The following is a 27,554-nucleotide window of genomic DNA, read 5'->3' on the forward strand; positions in this document are numbered from 1 at the left end:
CATTTTTATTGCAGAACATGGTATTTTCTCAAGCAGACAGATGTAAACACTAATCTGTGTTGCATGATGTACCTGACAAACTGAACTTTTTGTATTACAGTCATATTCCGACTTAACTGAATGCACATGTGTGTGTACTACTGTACTATTACAGGTATTGAAATGAACAATGCAACTTCCTTATAAAATTTATTATATATATATATATATATTTCTTTTTATGAATAATTAAATATCGATATTTCTGGAAATGAGTATTGAAACCGTTTTAAATATTCAGAATCGATATGTATCGATTTTTCGATATTTTTGACAACACTAATAGACAGAGCATTGTTTCTATAGACAGAGCATTGTTTCTATAGACGGAGCATTGTTTCTACAGACAGAGCATTGTTTCTATAGACAGATCATTGTTTCTATAGACAGAGCATTGTTTCTTCGGAATGAACTGACCTGCATTGATCTTAATTAAATTTGGCATCTGGAGGTGATGGAGTGGACCGGCAACTCACAACACAGGGCTTCCGATGCTGCGAGGTAGCCCTTGTATAACTCTCACTCCCCCCTCGACCGTACTTCTCTTCCTCTCCCCCTGCGCTAGCCCTAATCGCACATGGCCCGCATCCATCCAGCGTGTATTGGTTACTTTCAACCCCGTCGCTCCCCTTGTCATGCTTGAAGGATCGCTTCCAACTCTGTTTATTATACCGCTGCTGCATGCTCATGGCTGCCCAGTTGAGCAGGTTGAGCATTGCGTGTGTAAACTGTATTTGTACCACATTACCTTTTGTGTGTGTGTGTTTATATGTATGTGTGAGAGAGACTATGAGAACAGGGTCGGGGTGGGTGGGGTGTAGCGGTACTATTTACACATGCACCTGGCGGGACGGGTATTTTCCCATGCACCTGGCGGGACGGGAAGAAAGTAATTAGTGCTACTCTAGTCTTGCGTAGCCAGACCTCTCTCCACACTATGTTAGTGCTGTGCCAGCGCAGGAGAGAGGTCTGGCTGAACCTATTATCATTCTGATATAGGGGGGAAAATGCTCTGTCTTGTTTGTATTTCTTTAAACCAATCACAATCACCTTTGGCAGCGCTAAGCCCATGATGCAGCGACCGTGTCCTTTCAAAATAGTGTCACAGATGGCAGAAGGGGAGGAGAATTCTGACTGAAATAGTCGGCCAATGGCATGCCTATACCCACAGTCTCATGGCGCCGATCCAGACTAGTGTGTGACTCCCACTTCCTATGTGCTTGCTTGGCTCTCTGAGCAGCGAGGGTTGCATGACAAGAAGCTGTTGACTTCTCGGCTCTTATCGCTTGCGTGATTTGGACGAGGAGCGGCCTTGTCCCGGATCTCTCTCATCCACTGTTAACGTATGACCTATCTTCTGCTCCCTGCCCATAAATGAATAGTGGGAGATGATGGGGCCAGCCAAAAGATAAGCTTCATTTCCACCATGCACAACATCACCTTTTCTCTGTGTTGTATCACCCTGTGTGTGTGTGTGTGTGTGTGTGTGTGTGTGTGTGTGTGTGTGTGAGTGTGTGAATAATTGAGGCCACCAAGTACTGTGTTGCGAGGCCAAAGATCCGAGGAAGGCCATTAAGGACTTAACGGCCTCCCAGTAGCTGTGTTTATCAAAGGGATCCTGAGCTGTGCAGCTCCCCAGGGCTCAGCTTTAATTTGCCCCCTCAAAGGTGCTACAGGCGATACGTAGGTAGAGATTATCTCCGCTTCTTTTAAAGGCCTCCTCCATGCGGCCTTGCGAGATGCTAATGACACCGCCATGGCAGGCGGAAGGAGGAATAGTTTGGATTATGGACAGACTTTGGATTTGGTCCAAAGTAGAACACTGGAGCACACGGATCTAAGGCGGTAAAGTTTTACTGAGGACGTAACATAACGTTTCCACGTATTGGTGCATCTTCATCCAAGTCAAAACCCTGGAATAGTTGTGTTGGTATAGGCTAGTGTTAGGCTACCTCTGTGTTGGTATAGGCTAGTGTTAGGCTACCTCTGTGTTGGTATAGGCTAGTGTTAGGCTACCTCTGTGTTGGTATAGGCTAGTGTTAGGCTACCTCTGTGATGGTATAGGCTAGTGTTAGGCTACCTCTGTGTTGGTATAGGCTAGTGTTAGGCTACCTCTGTGTTGGTATATGCTAGTGTTAGGCTACCTCTGTGTTGGTATAGGCTAGTGTTAGGCTACCTCTGTGTTGGTATATGCTAGTGTTAGGCTACCTCTGTGTTGGTATAGGCTAGTGTTAGGCTACCTCTGTGTTGGTATAGGCTAGTGTTAGGCTACCTCTGTGTTGGTATATGCTAGTGTTAGGCTACCTCTGTGTTGGTATAGGCTAGTGTTAGGCTACCTCTGTGTTGGTATAGGCTAGTGTTAGGCTACCTCTGTGTTGGTGTAGGCTAGTGTTCAACACAATCATCAAATTTGCTGACGACACAGTAGGGCTGGGCGATAAAACGATAACGATAACTATCGCGATAAATTATTTCCTCGAAATAAACATGAAACGTGGTCGCAAAGTTTCGATATATCGATTTTCCAAGCTTGGCTCCGTTCAGCCTCGGCTCAGCACACTCACTAACAACAACCAGCGTTACGTGATGACGTACTTACGCACAACAGCTAACAACCAATCAGTGAAGGAGATGGCCGAGACCCGGAAGGAGGTAGGACTCACTCAACAACAAGGCTTGCTAGGCTAATTAGCTTGCACGACGTTGTTTTATATATTTACGTGCCGAGTATGTGTGTGTTTTGAATTCTGAGGCCACGTTTATGGTAGTGTGGGATATACAGTGGACGCCGTTTCAATATATTGTGGCGGAAGAGAGTATTTTAGTGTCATATTTATTGTCATGAGATACTCCGCTTGTCGGCTAATGTGCGCAGACTGATGACGACATCAACTCGACTTGAGACATTCGCAGCAGCATAAGAAGTTAATTAAACTTGACGGACATTATATCGACGATAATTATCGATATCGAATTATATGAAAATAATTTTATAATTTTATCGCGATAACGTTTTTGGTCATATCGCCCAGCCCTACGACACAGTAGTGGTGGGCCTGATCTCTGCAAACGACGAGACGGCCTACCTGGAGGAGGTCAAGGTTCTAGCGGGATGGTGTCAAGAGAACAGCCTCTCCCTGAACGTCAGCAAAACAAAGGAGATGATTGTGGACTTTAGGAGGTCGGGGGTCAGGGACTACATCCCCCTCAGCATCGACGGGGCACCGGTTGAGAGAGTGAACAGTTTTAAGTACCTCGGCGGAGTCCACATAGCCGAGGACTTGACATGGACCACACACATTGACAGTGTTGTGAAGAAGGCACGGCAACGCCTCTACTTCCTCAGACGCCTAAGGAAGTTCCAAGTCAGTCAGAAGATCCTTAAGAACTTCTACTCATGCACAATAGAGAGCATACTGACTGGCAATATCACCTCCTGGTTTGGGAATGGCACAGCACAAGACCGTAGCAGAGTGAGAGTGGCCCGCTCAGCCGAACGCACAATTGGAGGGGGGCTTCCCACTCTCCAGGGCATTTACAACAAGCGGTGCATTGGCAAGGCTAAGAGAATTATCAAAGACTCGAGCCACCCAAACAACTGCCTCTTTGAACTGCTGCGGTCAGGCAAGCGATACAGCGGTCTCATGGCAAGCACAGAAAGACTCCGAAGAAGCTTCTATCCCCATGCCATCACGATGCTCAACGAACAATAACACTATGTAACAACCATCAAATGCACTCACAGCACACACATCCACACGCACTCACTTTAAACATACAACTCACTGCAGCACCCACTTTAACCACTTTAGTACACCTAAGCACACTTTATATTTATCTGTAAAGAATTTGAACTACAACCCATACCTCATTACCAGTGATGCCGGTAACGCGTTACTAAGTAACGCGTTATTGTAATCTGATTACTTTCCCCCGAAAATAGTAATCTAACGCGTTAATCTTTAAAAGCCAGTAATCTGATTGCAGTTACTTGTCCAAGTGGCTGTGCATTACTATTTCGTTACTATCTCATCATAAATTCATAATGCAGGCGGAATGCAGTATTTTATTTCGTTTTCGACAGTCAAAAATACATTTTTGAGCTGTTTTTCTTATTTGGGAGTGACGTGGTGTGGCAGTGAAAGGGTTACACAAGAATGTGTCCTCGCGGCGTGACTGGACTCTCTGTCTGTGAGTGACTCTGCTTTGGCCCAATCACATTCCCCATCCACAGTCTGCGAATCAGAGGCAGAGTAGGGCGGGTCTTCACAGCACGTCATGTGACATATGCGCCAATCGTCTGACAGCAGGGCTCCGTTGCATTCGTCTGAGAATTCCACCCCAAAACGCTTGTCTAAACGAAGTGAAACCGCAAGAAGACTAGAGAGACATTTATAAAAACAATTTAATAGTTACAGTTGATATAATTGAATAGTTCAGCCTGCATTTGTTAGATGTGAATGGATACACTGGTTTTGTAAAACCACTGGCTGGCTGCTCTAATGCTCTCCCACAGTTCTCCAGGTGGGAGAACACGAGTGACAGAGAGAGGGGAGAGAGACACACACACACACACACACACACACACACACACACACACACAAGCACAAGCACACGCACACGCACACACGCGCACACACACACACACATACACACAGAGAGGGAGAGAAGGGATTATATTATAATAATAATAATAATAATAATAATTATTATTATTATTATATTAGAGATGTAGGCTGTCTGGGTGGGGTTGGAGAGAAAGAGGCATGGGGTGAGAGAGAGAGAGAGAGAGAGAGAGAGGGGTGAGAGAGAGAGAGAGAGAGAGAGAGAGGGGTGAGAGAGAGAGAGAGAGGTGAGAGAGAGGTGAGAGAGAGAGAGAGAGAGAGAGAGAGAGAGAGAGAGAGAGAGAGAAAAGCTCTTATTTGCCAGATTTACAGTTAATTTACATGTTAAAGAGAGACTGCTTGTATGTTTATAGAGAGACATTTATAAAAACAATTTAATAGTTACAGTTGATATAATTGAATAGTTCAGCCTGCATTTGTTAGATGTGAATGGATACACTGGTTTTGTAAAACCACTGGCTGGCTGCTCTAATGCTGTGAGCATCATAGACTGTTGCTTTACCATACTTGATGGTACAGAAGCTGAAGCACTAGTTTAACAATTTACGTTATGTGCAGAGAAACAAGTTAAAAACAATTTATGCACTTTCAATAAAGCGTTTAAAAAAAACTGTTGGGGGAACGACGACGACTTCGTAACCTAGTTACTTTCAAAGTAACTAAGTTACTCTGATAATCAAGTAATCAGTAAAGTAACTTGGATTACTTTTTAAAGGAGTAATCAGTAATCAGTAATCGGATTACTTTTACAAGTAATCTGTGGCATCACTGCTCATTACACCTTACTGTAAATTATATTGTACCTAAATTGTACCTCATCCCACTTCTGCTTTGCACTGTATAGTATATTGTATGGTAACTCAGTTACTTCTACTCTACATAGAGCATTGTATATATGTACTGAACATTTTTGTCTACGTACTTGACTTCTATTTTATACTTGCTATACTTATTTTATTATCTATTTTTATCTAGCACAGTCTCTGGAGCGAAACAGAAAGAAGCATTTTGTATAAAAGTATTCTGTACTTCTGTATGACAACTAATAAAGAAACTTGAACTTGTTAGGCTACCTCTGTGATGGTATAGGCTAGTGTTAGGCTACCTCTGTGTTGGTATAGGCTAGTGTTAGGCTACCTCTGTGTTGGTATAGGCTAGTGTTAGGCTACCTCTGTGTTGGTATAGGCTAGTGTTAGGCTACCTCTGTGTTGGTATAGGCTAGTTAGGCTACCTCTGTGTTGGTATAGGCTAGTGTTAGGCTACCTCTGTGTTGGTATAGGCTAGTGTTAGGCTACCTCTGTGTTGGTATAGGCTAGTGTTAGGCTACCTCTGTGTTGATATAGGCTAGTGTTAGGCTACCTCTGTGTTGGTATATGCTAGTGTTAGGCTACCTCTGTGTTGGTATAGGCTAGTGTTAGGCTACCTCTGTGTTGGTATAGGCTAGTGTTAGGCTACCTCTGTGTTGGTATAGGCTAGTGTTAGGCTACCTCTGTGTTGGTATAGGCTAGTGTTAGGCTACCTCTGTGTTGGTATAGGCTAGTTAGGCTACCTCTGTGTTGGTATAGGCTAGTGTTAGGCTACCTCTGTGTTGGTATAGGCTAGTGTTAGGCTACCTCTGTGTTGGTATAGGCTAGTGCTACCTCTGTGTTGGTATAGGCTAGTGTTAGGCTACCTCTGTGTTGGTATAGGCTAGTGTTAGGCTACCTCTGTGATGGTATAGGCTAGTGTTAGGCTACCTCTGTGTTGGTATAGGCTAGTGTTAGGCTACCTCTGTGTTGGTATAGGCTAGTGTTAGGCTACCTCTGTGTTGGTATAGGCTAGTGTTAGGCTACCTCTGTGTTGATATAGGCTAGTGTTAGGCTACCTCTGTGTTGGTATATGCTAGTGTTAGGCTACCTCTGTGTTGGTATATGCTAGTGTTAGGCTACCTCTGTGTTGGTATAGGCTAGTGTTAGGCTACCTCTGTGTTGATATAGGCTAGTGTTAGGCTACCTCTGTGTTGGTATATGCTAGTGTTAGGCTACCTCTGTGTTGGTATAGGCTAGTGTTAGGCTACCTCTTTGTTGGTATAGGCTAGTGTTAGGCTACCTCTGTGTTGGTATAGGCTAGTGTTAGGCTACCTCTGTGTTGGTGTAGGCTAGTGTTCAACACAATCATCAAATTTGCTGACGACACACTCGGACACAGTAGTGGTGGGCCTGATCTCTGCAAACGACGAGAGGGCCTACCTGGAGGAGGTCAAGGTTCTAGCGGGATGGTGTCAAGAGAACAGCCTCTCCCTGAACGTCAGCAAAACAAAGGAGATGATTGTGGACTTTAGGAGGTCGGGGGTCAGGGACTACATCCCCCTCAGCATCGACGGGGCACCGGTTGAGAGAGTGAACAGTTTTAAGTACCTCGGCGGAGTCCACATATCCGAGGACTTGACATGGACCACACACATTGACAGTGTTGTGAAGAAGGCACGGCAACGCCTCTACTTCCTCAGACGCCTAAGGAAGTTCCAAGTCAGTCAGAAGATCCTTAAGAACTTCTACTCATGCACAATAGAGAGCATACTGACTGGCAATATCACCTCCTGGTTTGGGAATGGCACCGCACAAGATGGTGTAGGCTAGTGTTAGGCTACCTCTGTGTTGATATAGGCTAGTGTTAGGCTACCTCTGTGTTGGTATATGCTAGTGTTAGGCTACCTCTATGTTGGTATAGGCTAGTGCTACCTCTGATTAAGTAGATTACTTTTTGAATTACAAATTTTTTCATCTATTGTCCCAGGATGATCCCTAAATATGCTTTGTACCGTCCCCAGACATAGTTTTCATTGTCCCCGGGGTGTCAGGATGCCCTTGGTTTCAAGCCCTGAGTCCGCCAACTCACTGCTCTGCTTCCCCCATGTTTAGTCATCCCACTCCCTCACCTCTAGCCACAGGGATACTGGCACAGGTGTCATCGCCACCCCCCCCCCCTTTTTTTTTTGTCTGTCACGCAAACCTGTGTTTTGACTGAGGTGGTAGGCTATGTGGGGGGGCAGGCCCAGCCCAGCACCCAGCCAGGATGAGCTGTGTGTGGGGGGTGGCCAGGGGGGATGATTGGGAGTGTGTGAACTCTAGGGCCTGTAGGGAATAGGTGTCTCACTACGGCTCTGCCTGTGGTGTTTGCCATGTTTTGTAGAGGCTGCCAATCATTCCTTTGTTGTCTCGGACAACGGTGACAAAACGAGAGAGGAAAGAGAGAATCTTCCGTGATGGGAAGCTTTTCCCAAGGGAACGGGGGGCTGAGGGGGGGTTCTTTGCGTGAGGACGTGTGATGCGTATACATAAACTACTGTCTCCAGAGAGGCTGTGCGTGCGTGCAGAGGCCTGTGTTTGTCCTCGTCCGCGAAGTCGGACTCAACTGTTTTTTACTGCCTCTTCTCCTCAGTACTTTTTCTCGAGGTGCGCTTTGATGAAGATATATTACAAGTGCCTCGCTGGATTTGCTGGATTATAGAAAGCATGACCTTTTTCTGTGAGCAAACTTCTGGAACTTATAAAACCGTTCAAAACCTTTTTATTTATTTATTTACTACTTTCTTTTTTTTATTTATAGCATTTTAGGGGAAACGGAAGTACCGGTAGTCTTTTACCATGAACATATCATATCCTCAACCTTTCTGGCTCAATATCACTCATGATGGGATACATTTATTTGAAAATAAACATTCATGTGAGCTACTCATTACTTTTTGCCTTTAGGTTAGCTAAACATATTGGGCAAATAATTTCACCTGTTCTTAAAATAATTGCTCAATGATTATTTGTTACATACATGCTGTCATGGAAAACCTGGAAGATTCATGGGATTGGAACTTTGTGTCTTCCAGGCCTGGAAAAGTGATGGATCATATTATACATGTATGGCTTAGAACAATAACAATATATTTCTTCCCCCTTTTTGTTTTGAGTTGATACACACTAATGGCTAATAGCTGTACACCCAAAACACCCCTGAGTATAATGTTGCACACTCTACTGAGCATCTATAAAGCACTAGTGAACTTCCTGTTTGCTTCTTATCGTCCTTATCCCTTCATCTACCTTTTCTCTCTGTCCATCTCTCAAAGATGTACATAGACTACTAGGAGAGGTAGGGCCAGGGCCGTTTCTAGCTTTTTGGGGGCCCTATGCAAAATGTTGTTTGGGGGCCCCTATTTTGTGAAACTATGGTGGGGGTACCGGTACGAGAATGACATCACGCCATAAATCCATCTCTACAGAATGTATGAATTAATGTTGCGTTTTTTTTCATCAAATGTAGCCAAGAGTAAAGACCCTAACCCTGTCAAAACATCAGTCAACGTGTATATTTTCAGCACTGCGTTTGTTTACCAATAATTGTAAGTGTTATTAGTGAAATATGAGAGTATAGAAATCTCGGGGCATCGAGTCGGAAAAAGAACTACACTTCCCAATCTCACGCCAGCCCCTGTCAATCATCTGACTTATTTTTCAGTTATTTTTTCCTCCTTATTTTCGGGATCATATCTCACGGGTGGAACAAACCTGAACGTTATTTCCATAAATTCGAACGCAGTTCGTTTCTCTACCTTTCTGTGAACGTCTAGCAAAAAACAGCATTGCAATCTGATGAAAAATGGCGGAGAATTTACATTATAAAAAAGTAACTGTACTTAAAGTAGATTTCATTCACGGGTTGTCAGGGCCGCTTGGTGGTAATAAATACAGATTTAACTCTGTCATTAGAAGGGGGACATTTGGCCCAATCCATAGATATAGCCTTAAAGGATAACTCCACTATTTTGGGAAACTAGCTTATTTAACATCTTCCCTGGAGTTAGACAAGAAGATGCATACCTTTTTTGTCTCTGTGCGTGCATTTTAGCTTTGGGAATAGATGCTCCGTTAGCATAGCTTAGCTTCATCACTGGAAGTGAGGCAGGACAGTAGCCTTACAGTGCCTTACAGTGTATTGCAAGGTCTGACATTGACCAAATTTGATATGCATGACCTTGGTGGGCTCTAGGTCAACTCCTGAAAAGGGGGTCAATGTCAGACTTTGCAATCAAAAGTTAGGGGGCTAATAACCCTTGCCATAATTTCAGTGCGCCCCTAACTTTTGATTGCAAGGTCTGACATTGACCCCCTTTTCAGGAGTTGACCTAGAGCCCACCAAGGTCATGCATATCAAGTTTGGTCAATGTCAGACCTTGCAATACACTGTAAGGCACTGTAAGGCTACTGTCCTGCCTCACTTCCAGTGATGAAGCTAAGCTATGCTAACGGAGCATCTATTCCCAAAGCTAAAATGCACGCACAGAGACAAAAAATTTATGCATCTTCTTGTCTAACTCCAGGGAAGATGTTAAATAAGCTAATTTCCCAAAATAGTGGAGTTATCCTTTAACCTGTTCCACTCGACGGGGTCGGTACCGACCCCTTTTGACATTATGGTCATATATGCATATTTTTATGAATGATGAAAATAATTTGTGATTTTAAAATCAACCGTTTTCAAGTATTAACATCACTACTATGTCACAAATGCATTTAGAATGTAAAACGTTAGGTTGGCAATAGTTTAGCAATAGGTTAAAAGTGTACTTATATCGTTTTAAGTTTTCGATATGCAATCGCCTATCTGACCCGGAACCGGAAATGGAAATGTTGAACCATGGGAATTGTAGTTCTTTTGTGGCCATTTTGTAGAGGAGATTCATAGCTATCTGCCAGCGTTGAAATTTCTCCGATCTACATTTCCTGTCACATACTATGGTGGTTCAAAGTTCAGCGTTCTGAATGAATCGTATCAATAATTGTTATGATTCGCGATAATAAGCCACAAAAGATAACGTTTTTGACAAATATTGAAACGCAGTCAGTTTCTCCTCACTATTGTTACCATGTAGGAAGAATTAGATCTGAAATTAGTTTCAAAATGGTTACACTGTGGGGGAAATAAAAAGTACAGTCGATTACAGTAAATATCAGTATCTGTTATTATGCAAGCCTGGTGATACTATATCCTAATTGAACTCGGCCATTTGAAAGATACTATATGTATATATATATAAATGTGCGAATTGGCTATAATAAGGTAATGTATAAGCATATATTCTATATTCTATAATAATATTTCAAATTGCATTGGTCCGGATGGGAGAATTCAGTACTGTATATACAGAACCTTCAGTTTTATCATCTTCCCTTTATTAATTTCCTTAGATCTTTTGTACACATGATCTCAAGAGGGTATTGCATGAGGTCAGTGGTAGTTTAAGTATGGTCATTATTATCATGGTGTTATTCACTGTCAAAGATGAAAAGAAAAATCATAATTAATATTTTCCTTTGTTTCATCACAATTTAAGCAAGCCTAGTAATAGACACAATATTTCTGACACTGAGAATACATTCACTGAGGTCCATAGATATACCTAGATACCAAGAATATGCAAATAGCCCTTGTAGAAGTGGAGCAATATTCCATTTACCTAGGTATACATTTTATGCAGATTTTCACCTGGGGTGGAACAGGTTTTAAGCCGTTCAAATAATAAATGTATATAAAAAAATGTAATAACAAAGAACAAACAAAGTCAAACTCTAGGGGCAGCGATGGCCTAAAGGTTAAGAGAAGCGGGTTTGTGATAGGCTTGGGCGGTATGACGGTATTACGATATACCGGGGTATTTAGAAATACCGACGGTATTGAAAATCAATACCGTCCGTCACCTTCAAAATCACAGATGCGCTTCAGCTTCTATTACAGTGAAACGGAGTTTTGAGTGTAGTGCACACACGCGCCAGCAGAGGGCGAGACCAGTCTAGTGGAGCGAGTGGGGCACAACGGTGTTCACGTTTTACGGTAATGTTGCGACAGTGCTGTGAAAATACCGTAAAGCGTTGTGACGAGAGTTGGTGTGTGTTGTTGAGTGGTGCACTGGTGGAGCAAGCAAATAATCAGTCTCTTATTATATGTGAACTAAAGAGTACAAGGTTTACACAACAGCCCCCACCCGCCTTTTTATTGTATTTGTATCGTCCTGTACTATCCGCTGTCAGCTGTTTATCTCTCTCTGTGAGCTACTGAGCTTGATTAGCTAGCGTTAGCTCTGCGGCTAATCTTAGATTACCCTGAACTAAATCAATGACTAGGTTATAAAGCATTCAAGTAGTTTTCACTGCACATAGAAGTAGCCAAACAACGGGAGCATTTCGGGAGCATATGACCAAAACTCATGCAATTTCGAGCCATTAACGAATCAAATAGTCTGCCAAGGCTAGATGCTAACGCAGTAACGCTAACGGTGCAGGCTTCTGACTACCAATCTGAGAGCTGACGATGATTTGTTTACTTGGTAATACGGGTTGCCCCCCCCCCCGCTGATGAAAATGAAAGTCATACCGTCAAATACCGTGCACCGGGGTATTATGTGATAAAGGTATAACTGTGTGAAAAAAAGGATACCGCCCAAGCCTAGTTTGTGACCAGAAGGTCGCCGGTTCGATCCCCCGACCGGCAGGAAAAAATCTGGGCTGGGGACTTGAATGAATAACTCTCTCCCATACCCTTAACACAATGGCGGCCAACCGTAAACTCTGTTTGGCTTTTATTCCATTTTAATATCCTACTCAATGTCACAGAGCTGTATTTTGGCTGGAAAATGCATATTGGGACTCCGAAAGTGCAGTACCGGCCAGATCCTGGTATTGGCACTGTCTCGAATGCAGTTTCCCCTGTTGCAGACCGGGTGTAAACTTTTTTTCGCTCCGGGTTAGCTTTTCTGTTAGCCAAAAGCTATGGCTTCACCAGATCGCCTGGAATACTTTTTGCGACGCTGAATTCAGTATGCAGTAAAGGAATATAGCATAAGCCAATTGGACACATCGATCTACTAGATGGCGATCAAATAACTGGGAAATTCTTTTTGGAATCCAACCGGCCACATGTAAGAGCGATTTGACATCAATTTCAGCCTGATCGGGCCTTGTTCTCATAGCCATCCACCCGGTCAGCGTATGATGTTGCAATAACGAATGCCGTTATTGGTAATCAATCATCAGAAACGACTTCCCCCGCCCCCCCCCCCCCCCCCCCCCCTTTCATGCATTCATGGTGGAACATGATACAGATCAAATGCATTTTGGTTTTTAACTCTAGCTTGTGTAGGGCCGAAACGCCAATCGATTTAATGTTATTAGCTTAGCGCCCTATAACTAGCTTTGCAGGAATTACCCCAGACCATTCCCGTATATAGTTCATATTCACGACGCTATAAAACGGGAACGTATTGATGAAAAATTATTTCTTTATGGCATATTTAAGGGAAGGTTTATACTGTCAATTGACAATGACAATGGACACATAGCAATAATATAAAATATAGATTAAGCTCTACAAACAACCTCACGCACAGTGAAAACTTTAGCCAAACATTGGCCTCATAGTCTAATCCCAATGGCCCCGAATGTGTTAACACCAACCGCTGAAGTGCCCTTGAGCAAGGCACTAAACCTTTCAGTGGCAAAGAACAAACAAAGTCAAACTCAATATATATATTTTTTTGGTCATTTACATATTTGAAAAGGAGTGGGAAGAAGCATACTTATTAAATCCCACCCCTATTTACTCATCAGAACATACTATATCAGGGGTGGCCAACCAGTCAGAGACTAAGAGTCACAAAAACCAGAGTTTCTCAACCTTTTTTTTCAGTCACGGCACCCTTCATGTGTTTATAGGTCTCACCCTCTGGCCTCTGAAGTTGCTAATGTCTTTTTTATTTGGGCCTCACAGGTTTAAAAGTACCCTGTGAGACCCACGGTTGCAAAATTACAAAATCACTTTTAGCCATTAAAAAAAAAATTTAAGCAGTCAATTGGTCCTGTTGTTCAGCCTCACAATGCTATTTGATAGTAAATGTGTTTATATGTCCCACCCTCTGAAGTTGCTAATGACTTTTTAATTTGGGCCTCACAGGGTTACCTCTTAAGCTTGAGATATACAGTAAAAGTGTATATTTTCAGCATTATGTTTGTTTACAAATTATTTTAACTGTTATTAGTGAAATATAAGATTATAGAAATCTCAGGGCATTGAGTCGGAAACCGGCGTGCCTATTCTTTATTCCCAGCGGAAGAGTGTTGCCGAGTGCTTCCGCGTTTTCCCTGATTGGCTGCGACAGGCCCCGCGGCAGCGCGGCAGCCGCAGAGCCATCAGCGGAGCAGCAGAGCTTGCGGCATTATGTAGCCGTAATCCCCGATGTTTTTCATTCAACGCTTAGCTCAACTGGTATGCCGCCGTGCTGTGGAGCCTGCGGTGCGGTTGGTCACAAGTTCGAATCACTTCAATTTTAATTTTTTTTATTTTTTACGCTATAAACGTGCATTCTTCCGCTGGTTAAGTTTAGGCATTCTTTCGGAGTTGGTTAAGGTTAGGGTTAAGGTTAGGCATTATTTCGGAGTTGGTTAAGGTTAGGGTTAAGTTAAGGTTAGGGAGGGTTAAGGTTAGGCATTCTTTCGGAGTTGGTTAGGGTTAAGTTAAGGTTAGGCATTATTTCGGAGTTGGTTAAGGTTAGGGTTAAGTTAAGGTTAGGGAGGGTTAAGGTTAGGCATTATTTCGGAGTTGGTTAGGGTTTGTCACAGAGAATGCCTGTCTGTCATTCTTGACGTGGAGGATGCAGCCTATTTCCGCACTGCCGCTCTCTCGCGCTGCCGCGGTCACATTGGCGTCATGGCCAATCAGAGAAACGCGACGCACTCTTCCGCTGGGAATAAGCTACACGCAACCGGCGCATATTGACAGGAGGAAGTGGCACAGCCAAAAGTGAGTGTAGTCTTTTGAAGGAAGAGACTCAGGGCTTTCGAATTTCGAAAAACTACCCTACCCAGCTCACACCAGCCCCTGTCAATCATCTGACTTCTGGATTTACTTTTTTATTTCTTATTTTTTGGGATTATCTCCCACAAACCTGAACGTTATTGCCATAAAACATAACGCAGTTAGTTTCTCTACCTTTCTGTGAACGTTTTGCAAAAAACGGCGTTGCAATACGATGAAAAATGTTGGAGAAATGTACATTATAAAAAAGATGGCAGAATTCAGTACTGTATCTACAAAACCTTCTGTTTAATCATCTTCCCTTTATTCATTTGCTTAGATTTTTCAGGTCTGGTCAATTTTAGCATGGTGTTATTCACAGTCAAAGATAATATTTTTTTAAATAGAATTGATATTCTCCTTTGGTTCATTACAATTTACTCAAGCCTAGTAACAGACACACTATTTCTGACACTGATCCATATGTCCTTAGATTCAGATACCAAGAACATGCAAATGGACCATTTAAAAAGAATTGTAAATGTTTATTCTACGTCCTTATGGAATGAGTGACATAAAAAAAAAAGAGAGAAAAAAAAGATACAAAAAAAAAGTATAATTTTTTATTTTTATTTTTTTTATGGATGGAAGAGCCGCACATTGACTGGCAAAGAGCCGCATGCGGCTCGGCCACCCCTGTACTATATTATATTTACTAATTCATACATTACTAGACTTTTTTTTTTATCCACTTTTTCTCCCATTTTCTATATTTTTCCCCCATCCCAATTTCGTATCATCCAATTCAACCCTCCCCTGTCACGGACGCTGTTTCTTGCCTCCCACAAGCCGGCTGCAATGTGGACTAAGTCATACATAGCACAAGTCCCCTCCGGTACTTGAGGTAACAGCAGTCGCATCTTTTCACCTGCGCAGCTCGATCTCTCAGTGGCGAGGAGTAACGCGTGGGAGGCTCACGCTGCCCCCGACACTTCCCGATTCTACTGCGCAGGCGCACCAACCGACCTGTAGGAGTTGCTGTCCACAACGCCCGATCCCCACCCATCAGTTTCCCACCCCCTAATACGCCAATGTGTATTACTGTGGACGACCAGCTAAACTGAAAGCAAATGTGGAGCGCTGGGCTCGAACTGACGAGCCCAGTGTCTCCAGCATTTCGTGGCGAGCGCCTTGCCCACTACGCCACGTAGCTGCCTATACATTACTAGACTTATATTGAAAAAGTTAACTTAGCAACGTCAGAAGGATCCGCCCCTTCCTGACAAAAGAAGCCACCCAACTCCTCGTCCAATCAACAGTCATCTCCCGCCTCGACTACTGCAACGCACTGCTCGCTGGCCTCCCGGCCACTGCCACTAAGCCTCTTCAACTCATTCAGAACGCAGCGGCCCGCCTGATCTCAAACCTACCGAAGTCGGCCCATGTCACCCCACTTCTTAGGGACCTGCACTGGCTCCCCATTGCTGCACGAATCCGCTTCAAGGCCCTCGACCTAGCATACCGTGCGGCAAAGGGAACCGCTCCCGCCTACCTCCGGTCAATGGTCTCTAACTACACACCCTCAAGACCCCTACGCTCTGCATCTTCTGGCCGCCTCAGACCTACTCCTATCCAAGCTCCGGGAGGGTCATCAAAGAGAAGTCGCCTATTCTCAGTCCTTGCCCCACAATGGTGCAATGAACTACCCACCCCAGTTAGGACAGCCGAAACACATCCAATCTTTCGCCGTCGACTAAAGACTCACTTCTTCTTGCCAAAACTATGTTACCCTGTATAGTTCCTCTAGCCATTTTTATACATATATACAACTATATACCTACATATATACATTTATATATACATTACACATACATACTGCCAGTTAGCAAACCCCTTCTTCATCTGTACCTCTGGAAAACCATTTGACTGTATTTTATTTTAAACTGTTTTATGTTTTGACATTGCTTTAACTCCACAATCAGACCGTTCCATAATTTTGAAAATTGAAATACAAAGACTCTTCATGGTCGTTCGAAAACTGTATCTTTTGAAATTAAATGTTCCCCTTAAATTGTAACCCCCATCTTGCACGATGAACAATCTTTGAATATTTCCTGGGAGTTTATTATCAGTAAATTTTAATCATTTTGACTGGAAGAAGAGTGAATGAGTATGTTCCAGATATCCAACCTTGTGAATGATGTGCACAGCTCTTTTCTGTAGGATGGTTAATGAGTGTAATGAGCATTTATAATTATTTCCCCAGACTTAAATGCAGTAAGTTAAATATGGTGCAACTAGTGAACAGTAGAGAATGTGAAGTGATTTGTGATCCAGGACCTGCTTTGCTTTGTTTATTACTGAAATTCTCCTTGCCAATTTAGTTTAAATATGTTTATGTGATTTCCAATACATTTTTTCGTCAATCGTGACACCAAGCAATTTTATTTCAGAGACACTTTCAATTTCCACCCCATCTATTTCTATCCGTATACATATATCTTTCCTACAATAGCCAAACAGCATTATTTTGGTCTTGGATAAATTTAATGACAATTTGTTGAAATCAAACCATATTTTAAATGGGACATGTGTTGCTATTCCTAGCACTATTTGAGCAACTTTACACAATTCCTGTGAGTCTATTGAAGACATCTGTAAGGTTTTTAGGCTGTTATGGCTCCGCCCATAAGCACCTAGAGAGAGAGAGAGAGAGAGAGAGAGAGAGAGAGAGATCAGTCTAGGTAGAATGTGGGCGGGCATTAGCTACAACCACAGAGCCAATCACATCACTGTCTGCTACCCTGCGTAACGTCACGCAGGCCTTCAAATCAGGATGGCCTAATTTACTGGAGCAGGAAATGATCTGAGCTGAATCAGAGCAATCCGCCAATATGGTATTTAGACACTAAAACACATTGATACTAACTCCTATTACTATAATACAATGCTAGAGACTGAAAAATGACATTTATAATGCATGTCACCTTTAAGTTTAAACATTTCCTGCGTAATGTCCTCCTGCAGTTTATTAAAATTATCCCCAGAACAGAAAATATTTGTCATCAGCAAACGCAACTAATTTCAGTAACTTGGACACTTTACATATGTCGTTGATATACAGTATAAATAATCGTGGCCCCAACACTGACCCCTGGGGGACACCACAAGCAATGTCCAAAAACATTGAAGAGCAATCACCCAGTTTCACATACTGTTGTCTCTTATTTAGATTTTTTTTTATTTAGACTTTTGATCCAGTCTAGTACTACTCCCCTGATGCCATACTTTTCCAATTTGTTAATTAATATATCATGGTTGATTGTGTCGCATGCTTTTTTTAGATCAATAAATACTCCAATTGCATATTGTTTTGTCTATGGCATTTGTGATTTCCTATATTGTTTCTATTATTGCCAGTGACATTGATCTGTTTGCTCTGAACCAATATTGGCTATCAGAGAGTAGTTGATGCTTATCTAAGAAAGCATCTTCTAACCTGTTGTTAAAAAGTGTTTTGAGTATTTTGGAGAATTGTGGGAGTAACGAGACGGGTCTATAGTTTGTGAATTGGTGTTTGCTCCCAGTTTTATACAGTGGTATGACTAGCTATTTTCATTTCATCTGGAAATGAACCAGTTTGAAATGCTAAATTGCAGATGTATGTCAATGGTTTTGAAATCCCAGCAATGACCCTTTTTACTAATGTCATATCAATGTCATCACAATCAGTGGACCTTTTGTTCTTACATTTATTTACAATGTCCAAAATTTCTTTTTCATACACTGCTTTTAAAAACATTGAAATGGGATTTCTCTCCAACAATCCCTCCATTTTTTACCAGCTGTCCCAGGATCAGGATTTTTTTTGTAAGATTGAGTCCAACGCTTACAAATAATTTATTAAAGCTGTTGGCCACATCTTCTATATTATAATTATCTTTGTCATCATCAATTAAATAGTTTGGATAATTATTAGCTATGGTACTGTTTCTTATAATACTGTTTAATAACATGCAAATTGCCTTGTAGAAGTGGAGCAATCTTCCATTTAGGGCTTAAGAGGTTAAATGCATCAATCTGGTACAGAGGCTAGATCCGTGAAAAACTTTTATCTTTTTTTTCTCACAAATTAAAATCAAACATCTCAAGTTGACCCCAGCAATGACAGAAAATTATAATAAATGGGAAACACTGTGGCTTCCCTACATCAAGAAACTCTTGAAACTTAAAGGATTTACCGAATCTGCATTATAATATCTCCCAAATGCGCATATATTAGACAGATACTGCATTTTCCTTAAAATGTTTATTTTAAATGTTGAGAAACACCCACTTGCGGTCATAAGCAGTAGCCTATCAGTTAAATATTTTAAGCTGGCGATTTGTTACATCCCTACAGGATATATATAACTTATATACAGTATATATTATACAATTTTTCTTTTTCATGAGCATATAGGTGCTTTCACTCAACGCACGAGAATTACAATAAAAAATAAAATAAACTTATATATATATATATAAAATAATAATTAGTGGTTTCGGGGGCCCTATGCAACCGCATAGTCCGCATATGGCAAGAAACGGCCCTGGGCAGGGCAATATGAATTAATGAATGATCATTGCATTTTCATTAGGGATGCTCGCTATTGTCTTTTTTACCTATACCGATATTGTCCAACTCTTAATTTCCGATACCGATATCAACCGATACCGATATATGCAGGGTTCCCCCCCCCCCAAAAAACGGAATAATTTCAGGTAATTAACATTACATATCTCGTTGTGGAATTAACACAACATTATGCATACTTTTGACAATAAATAAAATCAGAATTTGTTCTTACTTGCTTGCCTGGGTAAATAAAGGTTATAGAAATGTAAAAAAAAAAAATATATATATATATATATACCGTATATATATATATATTTTTTTTGAAAACCGATACCGATATTTTCAGATATCACATTTTAATGCCAATATCGGCCTATAATATCGGTAGGCCGATAATATCGGACATCCCTAATTTTCATAGTTATTTTCTAGATACTCAAAGCGCTTTACAATGTAGTAAAAACGCAATGTAGTGGAAATTGCCTCTTTCACGGTGGCAACCTTGGGTTTTGTGTGCTCAGTGGCACCAGACACACAACACAAATGTATTCAATCGACAAATAAATCGGCTCAGATTCTTAAAAAAAAAAATTCTCTTCTTTTCTGTGTATATAGACTCAGGCCTGGTTGTTCCCAGCGTGTCTTACGAGCTACACAAGCGTCTGCTGATGGCGGCTGAGCGCCATGGCCTGTCCCTGGAGCGCAGGCTGGAGATGACCGGGGTGTGTGCCAGTCAGATGACCCTCACACTGCTGGGGGGCCCCAACCGGTGAGTCAGAGCCTAATATGTATATATATCTGTACCTCTATCTCTCTATATATATACAGTATATACCAGGGCTGTAGGTTAACTTTTTTTGCACATAGCACTGGTGCTACAGAGGTTGATCGTTTTGTAGCACAGGCCAAAATATTGTAGCACAAGTATAAAACGTGTTATATTTGTAACAGTCACAAATGTGCCTATTGTATTTGTGTTATTTATAGGGCTGTCCCCGACTAAGGATTTGGATAGTCTACTATGATTGGCCAAAATTTGCCGTTAGTCGACTACTAGTCGACTAAAAAAAAATATATATATATAATATATATATTTTGTTTATCATTCCATTTGGGCTGTGGGGGGTGCTTAATGTCTGAAGGAGTCCACTGAAGGCTTCTTGTCCTCTGCAAAAGCATGCAATTGGTCCACTGATGGATACATCTTGATATTGTCTAGTCTAGTGTGTTCATTAGATGGGTGAAATCCTCTTTCAGTGCCTCTGTGCCTGTTTTCGTAGGCAGTTAGCCTCTGGTATGCGTGCCATTAGCGTTAGCCACGCTTCTAGGCCTCTTTTCTTTTGGAAAGAATGATAAAAAAAAAAAAAAAAAATTATATATATATATATATATATATATATATTTTTTTTTTTGTATTCGACTAAGGGGTTGGCAGCCGACCGGCTCCTTTCGACCGATTAGTCGACTAATCGACTAATAGGGGTCAGCCCTATTTAGTTGCAGTGCCATGTTTGGCTGTCATTTTAATGCTGACAAGTTGACGTCACACAGCCAGACACGTTACGTGTAAGGAATTATGGGATTTGGTGTTGGGTGTATGGACTCTACTAGGGGTGGGAATCACAAGTTTCATCACGATACGATATCGATTCTTTGGACAACGATACGATATTTGCCGATATCTGCCATGATAAGATACGATGCAGGTGCCTGCAATCGATATGAGACGATATCATAAGCCCATTTAACACAATCAGTAACATTTAGATCAACTCAAAAAAGGTAACGAAAATATAATTTGAAAAAAAATTATTTAGCTCTTCCAGACATTTAAATGAAAAACAATCTATTGTTTTTAATACAAATAGACCTACTGTTCACTATAAAGTGCCACGTTTTGATATATTGAGCTTTAAACTTCAAGTACAGTACATTTTTTTGGAACGCACAACACGCAACCTAAAACCCCTTCCTCTCCCAAACCGTTCCTGCAATTGTTTTATGTTGCATGATGATCATGAATACATTTATTATGTATAGTATTTTTTATGTTTAAATATCAACATTATCTGTCCACCCTCACTACATTTACTATCAATATAATATACTCGTCTGACTTCATCTGATCTTTTCAAACGCACACACACAGAAGGGAGAATGCCTGCCCCCCCCCCCCCTCCTTCCCAGTCCCCACTCTGCTGTTCTCTCTATGGCTCTGATCAAGGTTAGCTTGTTGTTAGCATATGCTAACATAACGTTAATTTCGCACTTTAACACGACATGGTCATAAAGCATGTTAGATGCATTTGACCCGTTGCGGAATAAAACGGCAGGGATGTTTTGGGTCGCGAAAATGCTATGTTGCAATGTGGGTGTTCCAGACGCTACTGCTACTACTGTGACGAGTACTGCTGTGTGCTGTGGAGCCGAGCGGATACGACACCACGGGATTTTCAAAATAAGAGTATCGATATGAACCGAACGTTTCTATAATTTGAGTGTATTTACATCCAAATCAGGTGAACAGTGTAGGAATTGCAACCGTTTTTACATGTGCACCACCCTTTTTAATGGACAAAGTAATTGGACAGACTAACAATCCATACATAAAATGGTCACTTTTAATTCTTGGTTGCAAATCATTTGCAGTCGATGACAGCCTGAAGTCTGGAACCCATAGGCATCACCGGACGCTGGGTTTTCAGTTCCTGCTTGTTCTTGGGGTATTTTCCCTTCAGTTTTGTCTTCAGCAAGTGAAATGCATGCTCAATTGGATTCAGGTGATTGACTTGCATAACATTACACTTCTTTACCTTAAAAAACTCTTTGATTGCTTTCGCAGTATGCTTCGGGTCATTGTCCATCTGCACTGTGAAGCGCCGTCCAATGAGCTCTCTGAAGCATTTGGCTGAATATGAGCAGATATTCTTGCCTGAAACACTTCAGAATTCATCCTGCTGCTTTTGTCAGCAGTCGCATCATCAATAAATACAAGGGAACCAGTTCCATTGGCAGACATACATGCCCACGCCATAACACTACCACCACCAGACTTCACTGATGAGGTGGTATGCTTTTGATCATGAGCATTTCCTTTCCTTTTCTATACTCTTCACTTCCCATCATTCTGGTACAAGATGACTTTGTCTCATCTGTCCATAGGATGTTCTAGAACTGTACAGGCTATTTAGATGTTTTTTTGGCAAACTGTTATATGGTCTTCCTGTTTTTGAGACACACCAATAGTTTACATATTGTGGTGAAGTCTATGTTTGAAGTCTGGTGAAGTCTTCTCTTGATTGTTGACTTTCACACAGATACGTCTACCTCCTGGAGAGTGTTCTTGATCTGGCAAACTGTTCTGAAGGGGTTTTTCTTCACCAGGGAAAGAATTATTCCGTCATCAGGGCTGTACGTTAACTTTTTTTGCACATAGCACTGGTGCTACAGAGGTTGATAGTTTTGTAGCACAGGCCAAAATCTTGTAGCACAAGTATAAAACGTGTTATATTTGTAACAGTCACAAATGTGCCTATTGTATTTGTGTTATTTAGTTGCAGTGCCATGTTTGGCTGTCATTTCCATGCTGACAAGTTGACGTCACACAGCCAGACACGTTACGTGTAAGGAATTATGGGATTTGGTGTTGGGTGTATGGACTCTACTAGGGGTGGGAATCACCAGTTTCATTACGATACGATTTCGATTATTTGGACAATGATACGATATTTGCCAATATCTGCCACGATACGATACAATGCAGGTGCCTGCAATCGATATGAGATTATATCATAAGCCCATTTAACACAATCGGTAACATTTAGATCAACTCAAAAGGTAACAAATATAATTTGGGGAAAAAAAATGTAGCTCTTCCAGACATTTAAATGAAAAACTATTTATTGTTTTTAATACAAATAGACCTCCTGTCAGTGTTAATTTTGTTGTCTAAATTGATGACTAAAGATGTTCGTCAACGAAGGTTTTTTCATGACGACAACGAGACGTGACGTCACGTTATTGAATACCATGTGACGCTAACGAGACTAAATAGTTTATTAAATATAGTTGACCACAACTGACGACACAAATGTAATTTATAAAAACCAGGATGAAATTTCTCTTAATATTGTTGACTAAAACAAGACGGGACAAACTAATTATAACTTTTCTTAATGCCATTGTCCCGAGTAGAGCAGTGTGACGGGGAGCTCTGTTATTAGCATTAGCTGGAGCTATTTGAAAAGCTAGTTTTAGCTTAACGTTACCTTGGCTAAAATTGGGACTATTCATAATCCAGCTGCAGACCTGCAAGCAAAGTACAGCAAGTTGGCAAAGGAGTATTCCAAGGTAAATAACTTTGTCACCAGTAACGTTACATTGTTTGTATTTCCATCTAGATCGCGTTAGCTAGTGGCTAAGCTAGCTCACGCTAATGTGGCTAACTGCACACAATTAATGACACAATGCAGACAGCCATACCGGTGACAATGTTTAGCTTTTAGTGCCAAATGATAAGAGTCTGAGGCGGAGTCTCAAAAGAGAATGTTGAATGTTTTATTTTGCATTAAAAATCACAACAGTGCCTCTGCTAGGAGCTAACTGAACCGGAGCCGACTGGATGGGAAGTGCGCAACAACGTATAATGTCCGTGTGGAACCAATGTGCCAACAACCTTTCCGTGGGTGAAGCATAGTTGAGCATAGTTGTCATTTAATGATACTAATACTAATACAACCACCTGTTGTTGAATAAATACCATTACTTTCTAGTTATTACTAAAAAACAGTATATATAAAACAGTAGCTGTAAAAAAGAAAAGAAAAAAAGTTGTATAATTTATATAATATAATTTTATTTTTTTATGTATGCACTGGTATCGGATCAGTATAACCAGACCTAGACCACCTCTAACTCTAACCCCTAACCAGACTTAGACCACCTCTAACTTTAACCCCTAAGTTAGGGTTGTGACTTAGAGGTGGTCTAGGTCCGGATATGGGTTAAGAGTTGGTCTAGCCCTTTACATCCATCTAAATAATAATAATAAATTATAATGAATGCTTAACTACCCCTAAGTTACCCTAACCAGACCTAGACCACCTCTAACTCAAACCACTAACCAGACCTCTTCCATGTGGCACTTTAACACTGACTTCAGAATGTGATTTTATATAATGTTTTTATGCAAGCATATTGCAATCAGTGTGTACTACTACTAGTACTACTGTGTGTTCTGTTTACTTAGTTTACAGTATCCTGTTATAGAATAAACCGCTGCCAGACACAGCAGAGAGAGAGAGGACAGACATGACAGAGAGGACAGACACAGCAGAGAGAGGACAGACAATCATGGCAGAGAGAAAGGAAAGACACAGCAAACAGAAGACAGACAGAGTTCAGTGTCGTCTCTCTGGTCAGAAACAACGTCACCACATCCGTAATGCTCTCTTAGATGCATACATTGGACCATGTCTACATCAACATATACTGTAGGTGCAACAATACATTGGACCATGTCTACACCAACATATACTGTAAGAGCAACAATACATTGGACCATGTCTACACCAACATATACTGTAGGAGCAACAATACATTGGACCATGTCTACACCAACATATACTTCCTGTGTATCACTTGTGCCGCCGACTCAGATTCCCCTAGGTTAAAAAATAAATACGCAATTTAAATCAGAAAATGTTCCATGTTGACTATTTCTGACTTTTGACACGTTTTTTTCCATTAACTAAAAATAGACAAAAATGTCATCCGTTTTCATCGACTAAATCTAGACTAAAACAAAAAAGACAAAATTGAGACAAAAACTGACTAAGACTAAAATGCTCAGACATTTAGTTGACTAAAACTGACTAAACGAAAAATATATGAAGATGACTAAATATGATAAACGAAAAAGGAGCACTTGACACATGACTAAAACTAAAATGAAAATAGCTGCCAAAATTAACACTGCCTCCTGTTCACTATAAAGTGCCACGTTTTGATATATTGAGCTTTAAACTTTAAGTAAATTTTTTTTGGAACACGCAACCTAAAACCCCTTCCTCTCCCAAACCGTTCCTGCAATTGTTTTATGTTGCATGATGATCATGCATACATTTATTATGTATTGTATTTTTTATGTTTAAATATCAACATCTGTCCACCCTCAGTACATTTACTATCAATATAATATACTCGTCTGACTTCATCATATCTTTTCAAACGCACACACACAGAAGGGAGAATGCCCCCCCCCCCCTCCTTCCCAGTCCCCACTCTGCTGTTCTGTCGCTCTGAACAGGGTTTTAGCTTGTTGTTAGCTTATGCTAACGGGACGTTAATTCCGGTCTTAAACACGACGTGGTCATAAAGGAATGGCGAGGATTGCAAAGCATGTTATATGCATTTGACCCGTTGCGGAATAAAACAGCAGGGATTTGTTTTGGGTCGCGGAATAAGCACACTAGCCTAGCTATGTTGCAATGTCCGCGTTCCAGACGCTACTGAGACGAGTACTGTTGTGTGCTGTGGAGCGGATATGAGTCACGACACCACGGATTTTCAAATTAAGAGTATCGATATGAACTGAGCGTTGCTAGCTGCCATAGTTATTATAGCTGGAGCTGCGCTTAGGCGGAAATGAGACCCGCGACAGGATTTTCAAAATAAGAGTATCGATATGAACCGAATGCCTATCGCACCAGTGCTACTGAAGTAAATCCATTCATCGCACAGACCGCTGTAGCACGTGCAATATATCTCTCTCACTGTACAGCCCTGGTCATGCACCACAGTTGTTTTCAGTAGTCTTCCAAATTTGTTCGTGTTGCTGAGCTCACCAGTGCGTTCTTTCTTTTTAACACATCAAGTGCTGTTCAGCAGGGGGCGCTGTGGGCTGTGAGTGCCAGTGCTCTGTTCAATGAGATAAATGCCGGTGTTTTGCAGTGCTAAACCTATATTAAATATTATAGCTATGGATCTAATAACGCCGTCGATTGTCAGTGAGTTTCTTCCTGTCAACATGCAAAAAACAGATACTTTTTTCATCAATACATTTCTGTTTTATACCGTGGTGAATACGAGCATAGTTCCAGAGCGATTCTGTGTAATCCCAGGGAACGCAGCCAAAACAGCCCTTATCTGCATTTCACTATTTATTGTGCCATTTCTCGCTTGATTATTGAATCGATCTGAAATCAACGCTAGATTATCGGTATTATGTGTCCTCGTGCATCCACGAAAGGGTGTGTGTGTGGGGGGGGGGTTCTATGCTTTGAGCGCCACCAACGGCATACGCTACACAGTACATTACAGACGCACGCTGCAATCGCGGCGAAAAAATCATTGGATCAACACAAGATTGGTAACATATAGTCCTTACCTTGTATCTGATGTAACTGCAAAAAGAATAATCCAATTATCTGATCGCCATTCCAAATTTTCATCGCAATCGTTTGTCCAATGTTATCCAGCATTGCAGATGATCTGGCGGGCGGGGACCCTTGTCGAGGGAACTGTGGTGACCACTTGTCTTGCCGGAGTGTTCAGACCCCGCCCCCACGCCGCAGCTCGGCCAAGAAAACAAACCACATCGTTTCAAATGGAGTGCAATAGCGGCCGCAAGGTGTTAGGTGGCGGTATTGGCCGTTTGCGGTCTCAGACACATTCAGGACAGCATGCACAAGGTGCCTCGATGGATTATGAATGGCAATAGCGACTAAAAGAAATAACGAAACAGGTAGGCGGCTGAGTGGCGCAGTGGGCAAGGCGCTCGCCACTAACACAGGATATGCTGGTATCGAGCCCAGCTCTTGGCGTTGCTACCGGCTTGGCCGGCCGTCATACTAACACAATTGGCAGTGTTAGAGGGTGGGAAAGCCGGTGGGTGGGGATTGGACGTTGTGGACAGCGACTCCTACAGGTCGGTTGGGTGACGCCGGTGCGGCGGAAACAGGAAGTATCGGGGGCAGCGTGAGCCTCCCACACGTTACTCCTCGCCACAGAGTTCGAGCTGCTGCGGTGAAAAGATGCCACAGGCTGCCTCCTTGTGTACCGGAGGGGACACGTGATGCAAGGCTTCTATCCTCACTACAACCGACCAGTGGGAGGCATAGTCTAGCAACGTTCAAGACAGGGGAGGGAAGAATTGGAAATACGAAATTGGGATGGGAGAAAAAAATTTAAATGGGGAGAAAAAGCGGACAAATAAAATAACGAAACAGAAACGTAGATCTACGTTTCTGGCACCCAATGTGTTAAGAATGTACCGAAAAGTTGATTTGGCCACACGTAATGTTTTCACCTCTCTGATGGGTTTGTTTTGGTTTTTCAGCCTAATGATGGCTTACTTCACTCTTTGGACCTCATATTGAGAGTTGACGGCAACAGATCTCTCATTTCTCTCTCGCTCTCGCTCTTTCTCTCGCTCTCTCTCTCTGTTAACTCTA

The 27,554-nt window shown here is 41.8% G+C and overlaps 1 protein-coding gene across 1 annotated transcript in view; it reads left to right on the forward strand.

The window, feature by feature from the left end:
* LOC311247331 (enhancer of mRNA-decapping protein 3-like) overlaps positions 1-27,554 on the forward strand; it is a 112,217-nt gene that overhangs the window by 78,542 nt on the left and 6,121 nt on the right. Inside the window, exon 5 of the mRNA XM_084337694.1 lies at positions 19,717-19,870. Within this exon, the coding sequence (XP_084193820.1) occupies positions 19,717-19,870 (154 nt within the window). The remainder of the gene's footprint in view (positions 1-19,716; positions 19,871-27,554) is intronic.

Source organism: Notolepis coatsorum, assembly GCF_963971535.1.
Source record: "Notolepis coatsorum genome assembly, chromosome: 20".
NCBI lineage: Eukaryota > Metazoa > Chordata > Actinopteri > Aulopiformes > Paralepididae > Notolepis > Notolepis coatsorum.